This window comes from Hemicordylus capensis, chromosome 6 (assembly GCF_027244095.1).
Source record: "Hemicordylus capensis ecotype Gifberg chromosome 6, rHemCap1.1.pri, whole genome shotgun sequence".
NCBI classification, from domain to species: Eukaryota; Metazoa; Chordata; class Lepidosauria; order Squamata; family Cordylidae; genus Hemicordylus; species Hemicordylus capensis.
In genome coordinates, this window is record NC_069662.1 from 139,098,130 (window position 1) to 139,110,461 (window position 12,332).

At 45.2% G+C, this 12,332-nt stretch overlaps 1 protein-coding gene across 5 annotated transcripts in view; it reads left to right on the forward strand.

The window, feature by feature from the left end:
* The window catches only part of PLXDC2 (plexin domain containing 2), a 379,100-nt gene that overhangs the window by 298,557 nt on the left and 68,211 nt on the right, over positions 1-12,332 (forward strand). For all 5 annotated transcript variants that reach the window (XM_053261826.1, XM_053261829.1, XM_053261827.1 and 2 more), the window contains 2 exons: positions 5,193-5,288; positions 7,726-7,807. In XM_053261826.1, the coding sequence (XP_053117801.1) occupies positions 5,193-5,288; positions 7,726-7,807 (178 nt within the window). The remainder of the gene's footprint in view (positions 1-5,192; positions 5,289-7,725; positions 7,808-12,332) is intronic.

The window sequence follows — 12,332 nt, forward strand, 5'->3', positions numbered from 1 at the left end:
CCCCCAGTTTCGTGCACATCCCTTTGGGAGACTACACTGGAAGATATTCCCCTTAGAGGATGGGGCCACTCTGGGAAGAGCACCTGCATGCAGAAGGTTCCAAGTTCCCACCCTGGCATCTCCAGTTAGAGCTGAGAGAGACTCCTGTCTGTGACCTTGGAGAAGCCACTTCCAGTCTGAGTAGACAATCCTGAGCTAGATGGACCAATGGTCTGACTTGGTAGAAGACAGCTTCCTATATTCCTATGCAACTATCTTCAGGAGGAAATAGTAGTAGTTGTCAGGGTTAAAATGGATTAGATTTCTGCCCATCACATACCTTTTGAGGTACTGGTGAGACACTGGCTGACATACCGCACAAAGGTTTGTCAACCCAGTAATATTGGGTGCATGTGAATTGTGCAAATGATGTTATGCAAAAGCAAGCCCATTATTTCCAGTGGACTTACTCTTGTGTGTTCATGAAACTGTTAATGAAACTGTCCCAGGGTGATTGGTGAACACCCCTAAACTTGTGTTCGGGTGTGTGTGTGGAAAGTTAGCTCAGAGAGGACAGTTTCACATCAGACTAAATTTGCACAAAGTTGTGGGCCCAGGAAATGACTGGACTGAGGCAAGATTTAAGTTTCAAAATAAAAAGAAAGTCTTTATTGTATGGAGGGGTACAGCGAAAAGAAATGTGTGGTTAATGCAATACAGTTATTCCTTCCCAACCACGGTTTTACCAACCACAGTTTTGAGTATATGCGAATGGGAAATTGTGACAGGTCTTGCCAGTCGCAACCTGAGTATCCGCTGTTGGCAAGGGTTTTTTGTTGTTGTTATTTGGGGAGGCGGGGTTTCAGCGATGGGGGGTGGTTTCAGAAATTCGATTTGCTCATTCCTCTTTCTGCCCCTTGCCAATTTAAAATGTCTTTTGGGTTTTCAAAAATTTCCAGAGGTTCAATCTGATCATTCTTCTTGCATGATGTTTTGTAATTTTGTTGGATTTTTTTTGTATGGGGGGGGGGATTTTTAAGTCTTTTTGCGATCGCTGTTCCCCGAATCCCGTTTCCCATAGACTTTAATGCCTCACCAACTCTGAATTTGCCAGTGGCGAGGTTTTGCCAGAACGGAACCCTAGCAGTTGGCAAGGGATGACTGTATTACTAGTAAAAATACGTTCAACTGCAATGAGGCGTTTTAGCTTAAAGTCCTAATTGTATAAGTTTCCAGGTGGGCAACAGAAAGAGGCTTTTAGAGAGGGATACGGCTGGATTTAGAGAAAAGGAATATGGATAGAGATGGGCCCAGCGAGGGGGAAACGTTCATATCACCTGATCTGGATAGATAGATATAAGTTTATTCGGTCATTGACTAGCAAACATTTACAATAATCACCTGATCTGGATGAGGAGACCTCAGGTCTCCTAGAACAACCAAAGGACTTTGTTCCTCAGGAACAGCTCGGTCAGAGGCAGGGGTGAGAAGGTTGGAGGGGTTAGTTGATAGAGCTTAATCCACGAGGGTGCTTCCTCCGTGAAACCAGCTTCCTATGTTGGCAAGGAAGACTGGGCAGATCAGGCTGGGCAAGAAAGCTGATCTGGAGGGTGGCACAAAGAACTGAACACAGCCTGACATGGTAGCCTGTGAACAGTAAATCAGCCAAGCAGCTGTTGACTCCAAGGTAAATGGTACACAAAGAGCACACTGGATCATGAAATTGTGGCTTGTTATACCCCAAAAACATGACCTGAAGGAACATTCTAATTGACCTTTTTTGAATAGGTGCATTGGTTGGAACCGCAAAGATTCCATTGTTGCTGATCACTCTTCCTTAGTGTAACAATGAGAATTGTCGAGGCAAGCCAAGGCTGTTTGTCATGAAAATAGAGTGCATAGACCTGAGAAGAGGAAATCTGCATGGACGGAGGGTCCAGTAATCCAATCAGTACTTTTGATGGGTGCATCTCTAGGTCCTTATCGCTGACTCAACCTCTTTTGTGAGGGGGGAGATTTACCTTCTTGAGCCTTATCTGCATTCTTCCTGCTGAGTTAATTGGCACATTAGTTTGCTGCTATCCATTGCAAAATGCCGGGTGGGGGGGGGGAGGCAGCTTCACTCTGAGTGCAGCATGGCCTTGGCAGAAAGTTAACCTGCTTTAGTTAACTTCTGGGGTCTACTTAGGGTATCCCAGCATGGGGTGGGGGCGTTCATCCCCCTTCCAATTTGTTTGTTAGTAGTCAAATCTAGGTGCGACTGACCCACTGTCAACTAAGTGACCTGTCGCCATATGCCCTAAACGGAGAGCTCATAATGCCGTGAGGCTCCTGAGTATGACAAGAGTGGGATCTCCAAGCCTGGAGACTCAAAAACAAACGAGAGGGCTCCTGAGAGCTGGCCAAAAAGCATTGCTTGTAACATGTGTCATGTCATTTGCACAACTTTCATGCATGCAACTTTATTGGGCTGATGTACCTTTGTGTGGTATGTCAGCCAGTGTCTCACCAGTATCCCAAAAGGTGCATGGAGGCAGAGATCAAATCTATTTTAACCTTGACAACTACTACCATTTCTCCCAGAGGTTACTTGTGTGCATACAGTGTTATTGGGCTGATGTACCCTTGCTTAGGATGTCAGCCAGTGTCCTGTGGGCCAAAATTCTATATTTGTCCTTCTCAATGAAAAAGGAGCCAGTTTTGTGGGCTGGATTTACCTTGTGTTTCCAGATTGCCAAAAGGCTCTAGTCCCAAGCAAGGTGTTCTTGGTCAGGTTTTGAACATGATCATATGTGGGTCCTTCAGATCCATCAAATCCAATATGAAGCATGATCATCAGTCCGTTGATCCATTGAGTCCAATATTATCTACACCGACTGGCAGTGGCTCTCTAGGGGTCAGGCAGAGGTTTTTTCCAGCCCTATCTGGAGATACCAGGAATTGAACCTGGGTCCTTTTGCATGCCAAGCAAGTGCTCTGCCACTAAACTGTGGCCCTTCCTCAGTATGGCCAGTTTCCTATTGGCCAGTTCCCCGGTTCATAGGCCAGGGCTGCACAACTTTGGCAATCCAGCTATTTTTGGACTTCAACTCCCAGCATCCCCGGCCACAATGGGCAATAGGGATGATGGGAGTTGTAGGCCAACATCTGCAGGAGGGCCACAGTTATGCCGCCCTGAGCTAGGTGCTCTTCTTCAAGCTGGCCTTCTCTGTAGTAATCCTCAAGACTTGTGTTTTGGGCAATATACAAATTAGGGGTGTGCAAACAGATTCAATGTCTAACAGGTTCGGTTCAACAGTTCAGGGTTGAACCAAACAACCCCCTGTTTGGTCCAACCCCAGACTGAACCCTCAGATATTGGGGGGGGGGGGGTTTCGCGGACCATTTTCATTAACATTTTTTTTACCTGATTCCCCCTTGGGGGAGTTCCTGGAGGCAGGGGGGTCCACAGAAGTTTCCCCTCCCCCTGCCAGCTTTCGTTATGCCCCCCTCCAGCCGGTTTGGCCAGCTCTTCACCCGTTCAGGCGCTCTTCAAAATGGCTGCTGCGCTGCCGGGTAAAGGCTGAAGAGCCTGCCAAACCTGCTGGAGGGAGACATAACGAAGACCGGCGGAGGGAGGGGGAACCTACACACGCACGCACACACACACACACACACACACACACACACACACGCCGCCTCCAGGAACTCCCCCAAGGGAGAATAAGGTTTAAAAAATTATTTATTTTTCACTAACCGTGAACCCCACCCCCGGACCAAGCCAAACCGCGGGGTTCAAGGGGGTGCTGGGCCGAACTGGAACTCAAACTGAACTGGGCCAGCTGGTTCCATGCACATCTCTCATACAAATATGATAGAAAGATAAATAGAAGGAAGGAAGGAAGGAAGGAAGGAAGGATTGCTCTGAGACTTCTCATTCCCTGGTTGTTGTGCAGTGATGTTCGGAGGCTCCACCACTCCTTCTCTTCCACTTCCCACACTGCAATTAAAAATTCATCACGGATGGGTGGGAGCGAATTGTACCTTTTCTCCTTTTGCACTTGCATTTAGCTGCTTTTAATGGAAGCTTGTAAGAATCTAGAAATTCAAAGGTCATTGCAATTTTTGGATGATACATTACAAAACTACAAGCTTGTCTTGCAGTCATGAAGCTAATATCTACAACGCTGAACACAATCAGAATAATAAAGTACTGAATAGGAAGGCAAGAAGTAGTCATTTACCAGTTTTCTTGAACATAGTATGGAAACGTTTTAATGAATGCTTTGCTTTAAATGAATAATTTAGTATCAGTGGCTGACATTCTCCACAATGTTATGAGAGCAGGGCAAGAGCTCTGTTCTTGCAAAGATTCAGGAGATCAGTGTGCAGGAAGGAGGATTGGGGAGCAATTTTTGCTACTTCCCCCCCTCCCCACAGAAGCCCTTCTTGCTTCCACAAATATGTCCTTGGGGGATGCTTGTCCCTCAGGGACATATATGTGGAAGCAAGAAGGGCTTTTGCAGGAAGGGAGGGAAGCAAAAAATGTTTCCTCACCCCCCTCTCTGCATGCTGGCTTGCACTGCAAGTCCTCAGCACAGCTCAGATCCCTGCAAGGGGAGAGCTTTTGCTCCACCCTCAAAACACTTTAGAGAATGCGGTCTAGTTTCTATAAAGAGTAAGAAAGAAACCCAGTTCAAACTTATAGAAGAGAAAGTCCCTTTGTCCTCATTGGTCATACTTCTGGGTAAACATGCAAAAAGTGAGACTGCATTATAGCTTCTCTTTACTCTTTTTCAAATTTTAATTGAAGTGTTTTTGAAATTTGACACTCCAAAAGAAGGAAGAGGATAAAATGAAGTGATAAAATATTTTGTTGTTGCATTTTACTATCAGCATTACCAAGCTGTCATTATGTTTTGGGGTAAAATGCATTAAATGTGATTATAAATGCAAGTATAAAATATAATTTTAGTGTAAGCCTTGGTAGTTCTTCTGAAAGAAGTTAAGGTATTTGAGAGTGCACTTGAATGTTGAATAATGGTTTCTCTGATGAATAAGCGTGAACATTACTAAGGTTAAATCTCTTACTCTTTAGGAATGACTTCAATTTTAATAGTGCATATAACTTGAGCTTCATTAAGGGTAACATATTTTTAATACAATAAGTAGACATTCAAGCAGCCATTCCAAGTGAACAATGGAATAGAACTAATGTTTTGCTTTTCTGGTAGATGTCCGTAGAAGAACAATATATGAGTACCATAGAGTGGAACTTCAGATGTCAAAGGTCATCAGTCTATCAGCTGTTGAGATGATTCCTCTACCCAGTAAGTAAAGTCCAGTAAGCTCATGCAGACATCTGGAATGTAAGGTCCTTGAAGACATTCTGTTAGTTTTAGAATCCTTTATAGTCAGCTCCTCTGTTAACACACATTCTCTAACATTCGAAGTGAACTTATAAGGTGCTGTTTCATATAGTAATCTGTACTGAATTTTTTGCCAATAATTTAAACTAGTATAATTCTGCAAATAACACAATGGGGCTATTCTCATGAGCAGCAAAAATCGGGCTAGCCCGATTTTTGCTGCTCGTGTAAACCACTGGGCTCACAAGCGAGTCCGGTGGCTTACAAGCGGCTAGCCCGCTTTTGTAGCCCTCCCCTAAGCCCGGGTTTGCGGAGCGAGTGCTCTGTAAACCCGGGCTTCCCGATCGTGAGTAGCCGTGGCACGGCTCTTTGCTGCGGCTACTCACGAGTAGACCCCCGGAGGGGAGGCGAAAAGCCGCCTCCCAGCTCCGGGGGTCTCCCCAGTACTGGAGCTTCCGGGGGCCATGCGGCCCCCAAGCTCCCTAGCCCGCGCTGGCTCCATCATGGTGCTGGCAAGCCTGCCGCCCAGGGCTCCCGCTCTGATTGTGAGCGGGGAGTGCGGGCTTAGCCCACTCTCCCCGCTCTGCTGCAGAAACTGGATCTCACTGATCATGAGACCGGGCTCCATCTGTTCTTTCATGTGACTTGTGAGATTAACTTGTGCTTATTCCACACCTCAGCCCATATCCTGACTTGATTAGTGGTTTGCTTCCATGTTTTTTCATATTAACAAAAACCAGGCAATAATCTTTGTGAAACATATATTGTGCTTGATTGTACAGGTGGACCTAGATATTCGCAGGGGTTCCATTCTGGACTGTAGCCACAGATATAGAAACCATGAATATCAAGTTAAGGGAACCTATGAGATTGTGAGGGGGTTAGGTTCCTGGTCAGCTGAAAATTGATAAAAATCAGCCTAAAATTGATGAAAATCAGCCAAATTTTGTTGGGGGGAGCTTCTTACCTTGCTCTGCTGCTCCCGTGAGTCGTGCTGTGGCCCCAAATTGGCATTGTCCCCCCCCGATCTTTTCACAAAGACAGGAGCCATTTTGTGACTCCATCGAAATAAATGGTGACCAGAAATGACCTCCATGGTCATTTCCTGCCACCTCCAACCCACGGATACACAAGCTCGGCATCTTTTTGGTTTTTTCCCCACGTATGCCGAGGTCGGGTGTTTTTTTCCAACTGGAGATACTCAAATCTGTGGATATGGAATCAGCGGATTACGAGGTCCACCTGTACAGACATCCCAGAATGCCCCTTGTCTCAGGCATTATCCAGGAAAAGTTATTTTACTGTCACCCATTTCTACACCCATTGGTGTGGTAGATAGTCTAAGTCATCTTAAACTAGGTAGATGGGATTAAACTTCTCACTCAGCCATACAGCTCCATAGTCTGTCCCCTTCTTCCTCTTCCTCTCTCTCTCTCCCTCCCCCTCCCTCCCTCCGTTGCTCTCTCTCTCTCGTTCAGCCTAAATTACCTTACATGTTCATACACAAAAACAACAGAATCCAATAGATGCAGAAAACAAATTGAGAGGAATAGAACAACAGTCCCAATGTGTTTTGAGCATATGCTCTTCATCAGAGCACAGCAGGTAACATGGCAAGTAAAGTGATGGTTCCTTCCAAAATCTAGAGGCACAACCCGCCCACAAAAATAGCTTTCTGTGTCCATATGCAAAATGTTTTTTGGTGATATACAATCGCCAGAATATACTCACACAGTATATAATTGTGTAAACTTGATCATGCTTAATAAATCTTGTTCCTTTAGCTTGGCAATTTTATTTTACATGCTCGTATTCCCCAAATATTTTCATTCTGCATAGTTCAGTGTGAAGAAATAGTGACAAGTGCTTATTTTTCAGTTCTTCCTCGTTTTTTGTTCAAGATAAATCTATGGGGTTCCTTTTAGAAGTCCTGGAATGTAAATTGCCAGACAAACCACCATGAGAAACTGTAGTCAGCTACCATCCTTTTCTTAATCCAGTCATATATCTCACACAGTTTCCTACTCCAGCTTATTACATTAATATGACAAAATGTTAGCTATAAGCTATAAGAACCCGAAAGGAACAGGACATAAAGGAATAACTGAATTGTTTCATGACAAAAGTCAAACTTAGCGGTAATACTAAAAATAAAGATTTGTGGGAATGGTTAAAAATGAGATTAAAATTGAATCCAAAAGATCAATCTTTAATATGTGTGTATATTTCCAGAGTATATGCTAGCTAACTATTGTTAATGCTGGTCAACTGAATTGCCCACCAAATCGCCAAGTATTTTGAGGTGGATAAATTACATTAGTGCAGAGCAAACGATTGATTTCAAGAACTATCTGTAACGTGGGTGATATATTTTTATGGTTTTATTTTTCTAATGCAGCTTGCCTCCAGTTTAACAGCTGTGGGCCCTGTGTCACGGCTCAGATTGGCTTCAACTGCAGCTGGTGCAATAAGCTCCAAAGGTAAGGAAGCTAGTTAATGTTGGGCTTTGACATACCAGGACCCTGATAATGAATCCCATTTTTACTTCCTCAATATAACACAAGAGGTTATTCTAATTGGGTTGATTCATTTCCTGGTAACAACCAAAGTGTTGCTTTTGGACTTTTAATGTGTGATATATATAAAGCAATAATGTTCCTTTATCAAAGGCACAGAAAGCACTTCATTGTCAACAAGTCACAAACAGCATATTCAACACTCAGAAAAAGAGGGCTTGTCACCATGCTTGGTGGGAGTGCTCTAGAATTAGAGCATATTAGAGAGAGTTATTAAATATAATTACAAGTATGACAGGCCATCATTTAAGAGATGAACCAATAGTCATTCTGTATGTTGATATGCAAAAGTATTCTAGAAAAAAAGAGTGTGGATTCTGTGATAGCAAATTAGAGTGGATTCATGGTGTTTCATTGAAAATCTCATTAGCTATCATAGAATCCACACTCAGAATACCTCTGAAACAACAGAACCCTGTACCCCATGGGTTAGAAACCCATGGGGGTGGTTGGCACCCTATGTGCACTACATTACCACTCACTCTGGGCCACCCCAACACCCCCCAAGTGCACTTATGGGGCTGCTGAAAGCTTCATGCATACCCTATGAGGAAAAACCTTAAAGACGCGTAAAATTTAACAATTCCCCAAAAATCAGCCCTCTGCCCAAATCCTTTGAAAAAATTCAGGTAGCTTCCTTGACCCTACCTGGCACTACCACCAACCCCACACTGCTCTAGGCCACCCCTTTGCCCCCCGCGTGAAGCTATACATTTGCTGACACCTCAATGCTTCTCTATGGGGAAAAACCTTAAAGACACGTAAATTTCAACAATTCCCCAAAAATCAGCCCTCTGCCCAATCACTCTGAAATTGGGGTGGTAGCCTCCACCTATTAGGCACTACCACCCCACCCCACTCTTTTTGCCCAGATCCCACGCTATGCCCCCGAACTGCCCCAAAGACACTAAAACTTCAAAAATTCCCCAAAAATCAGCCCTTTGCCCAGTTCCCCTGAAATTTGGGTGGTAGCCTCCAACCATTGGGCACTACCACCCAACACACTATTTTGCCCCTGGGACCCGTTTTTCTTACCCGAATCGATTAGGATTTAATCCGAATCTGAACCAAATCAGGGGTGATTTGGGTAGCCCAGATTCGGGCACAGAACAGAACGGGGGTGATTCGGTTCGGGTCCCGAACCGAATCACCGAAAACCCGAATTGCACACCCCTACTCCCTAGGCAATTATGAGAATCGCCTCAGAATCTACTCATTTCTAAATGTGAAGGTCTGTGTGACTTAATTTTTTTTTTTTAATGGCCAAATCCCCAGTTTATTACTGTGTTGTTAAAAAACAGAAGAAAAGCTCATGGACCTGCAATGACAAAAGTTACTCGCTTTTATTAAATTAATAGACAGAACAACTTTGATAACCTTATGCTAAAAAGATGTCAGTTCACTAGGTTTTGGAAAAACCATGCCTGATAATATGTGTTTATAAATACTAATTGTGAATTGATAGTTCTGATTTAATTCTGCTATATTGTGTGTTTCCCCCCCCCTATCACATTTATTTTCCACCTTTCTTTCATGATAGAACTCCAAGTGCCATACACAGAGGCTATTCTCACATGCAGCCTAACCCAGGCTAGGGAAGTCCAGCCTAGGTTAGACTGTATGTGAGAACCCCCGGGATCAGGCCTGATCCCAGTAGGGCAGCACCGCCTAGCCCTGGCTTTCTAGCCCAGCTTTTAGCCTGAATGAATGTTGCCAGTACAACCGTTCACCAAGGCTCCAGAATCATGTGTCTTCTTGGACTTCATTCAGCCCGAAGAGACACAGAGAAAGGCTCCTAGATCGCCTGTCTCAGGGAGAATCCCCCAGTGTGCAGTGCATTGTGGGATACATACACCGTCCCAACCTCTTAAGCTCTGCATTGCCTGGTGCAGTAGAGGAGCATCTGGGAGCACAGTCCACACTCCCAGCAATGTTTAATGGATCATCTGGGGTGGGGGAGGTAAGATTTGTGCAGCCTTCCCTGCCACCTGCCTACTCAGTCGTGTGAATGGCCTCATATGGTCTCTCATCCAAGCATTGATCAGCCTCAGACCTGCTTTGCTTTAGCAAGGCTGTTGCAGCCTGTGCCTTTAGACCATGCCCTGAGACTACTTGAATATGCACATTTAGATTTTAAAGGTTTTCATCTTGTTTGACACGACTGACCGGGTACTTGGGGGAATGCTTTTTATATCCTCATCCTACAAAGTTAATAAATTTCTTTAGGGAGAATCTGGGCAGAGTGGAGGGGATTGTTTGTATGAAAGAGGAAAACATGTTGCCACCTTTAAAATAAATATATGGTTAAGAACATAAGAACAGCCCTGCTGGATCAGGCCCAAGGCCCATCTAGTCCAGCATCCTGTTTCGCACAGTGGCCCACCAGATGCCACTGGAGGCCACAGGCAGGAGTTGAGGGCACACCCTCCCTCCTGCTGTTACTCCCCTGAAACTGGTATTCAGAGGCGTCTTGCCTTTGAGGCTGGGCCTATAGCCCTCCAACTAGTAGTCGATGATAGACCTCTCCTGCATGAAGTTATCCAAACCCCTCTTAAAGCCATCCAGGTTGTTGGCTGTCACCACATCTTATGGCAGAGAATTCCACAAGTGGATTATGTGTTGTGTGAAAAAGTATTTCCGTTTGTTGGTCCTTGATTTCCTGGTAATCAATTTCCTGCGATGACCCCTGGTTCTAGTGTTAGGTGAGAGGGAGAAGAATTTCTCTCTATCCACTTTCTCCACACCATGCATGATTTTATAGACCTCTATCATGTCTCCCTGCAGTCGTTAGTTTCTTCATGAAGAAGGTAAGTACCAGCAGACAACTTCTCAATTTCTAATATCCTTTAAATGATTGAGTCACTGGATTTCTGTGCAACTCCAAGACTTCCTGGTTGACGCCTCCCTCCTAGACTCCCAGGCTATTCCCACGAGCAGCAAAAATCGGGCTAGGAGAGCCTAGCCCGATTTTTGCTGCGTGTGTAAACCACCAGGCTCGCAGGTGAGCCCAGTGGCTTACAAGTGGCTAGCCCACTTAAGTAACCCGCCCCTTAGCCTGGGTTAGCAGAGCGAGTGCTCTGCTAAGCCGGGTTAACGGATCATGAGTTGCTGCGGCGTGGCTCCGCACCGCAGCAGCTCACGTAGAGACCCCCGACTGGGAGGCTGAAAAGCACCCTCCCAGCTCGGGGGTCTCTCCAGCATATCCACACTTGCGCAGGCCATGCTGGAGCTTCCGGGAGCCATGCGGCCCCTGATCCTCCCAGCCCCTGCCAACTCCGTAACGGAGCCCACTGTTGTGTGGGTGGCCGATCCGGCCACCCAGGGCTGCCGCCCTGCTTGTGTGCAGGGAGAGCAGGCTAAGCCCGCTCTCCCCACTAACCCCCTAGAGGCTCTTCTCACGGATCGTGAGAAGAGCCTCTCATTCTGCTCTGGCTTCTCATCTAGACATGGCTACTTTGCTCTAGTGTCTGGATAGACAACCTTGGCTCTTGAACTGTTGTTGAATTCACCGTATCGTAAGAAGGACATTGCAGAATTGGAAAAGGAGCAGAAGAGGGCAACCAAGATGATCAGGGGCCTGAAGCACCTTCCTTATGCAGCAAGGCTACACTTCTGGGGCTTTTTAATTTGGAAAAGAGGCGACTACAGGGAGACATGGTAGAGGTGTATAAAATTACGCATGGAGCAGAGAGAGTGGACAGAGAGAAAAATGTCTACCTCTCTCACAACACTAGAACCATGGGTCATTCCATGAAACTGATGGCCAGGAATTTAGGACTAACAAAAGGAAGTACTTTTTCACATAGTGCATAATTAATCTATGGCATGGTTTCTTAACCTTGGACCCCAAGATGTTGGTAGAATAAAACTCCCATCATCCCCAGATATGGCCTTTGTGGCTGAGGATGATGGGAGTTGTATTCCAACAACATCTGGGGGCCCAAGGTTAAGAAAACCTGATATATGGAATTCTTTGCCACGAATGTGGTGATCGCCATTAGCTTGGATGGCTTTAAAAGGGGCTTAGACAAATTCACAGAGGAGAGGTCTAACAATGGCTACTAGTCTGGTGGCTATAGTCCACCTCCAGTCTCAGAGGCAAGTTTCTTTTGAACTACAACTCCCATCATCCACATCCACAATAAATTGGTTCATTTCAGTAAATTGGAAATAAGTTCAACTACACTTCGAAAGCCAGGGTTGCCTATCCTGGCTCTAGTCAACCTTGAGTAATTCCAAAATCTTTGTTTTTGTAGAAGTCACATTCAGTGACTTTGATATGCTTGGTTACAAAATTCCTGTGAACTGCTTCCTTGGACCTAGCAGGCATCCATTCTCCAAATGTGACTAAACATGCTGATAGATCACTAGCAGCAGGTGATAATGAGAGAGTCCTGCAGGGATCAAGCTTGTCACCATTAGTTAATAT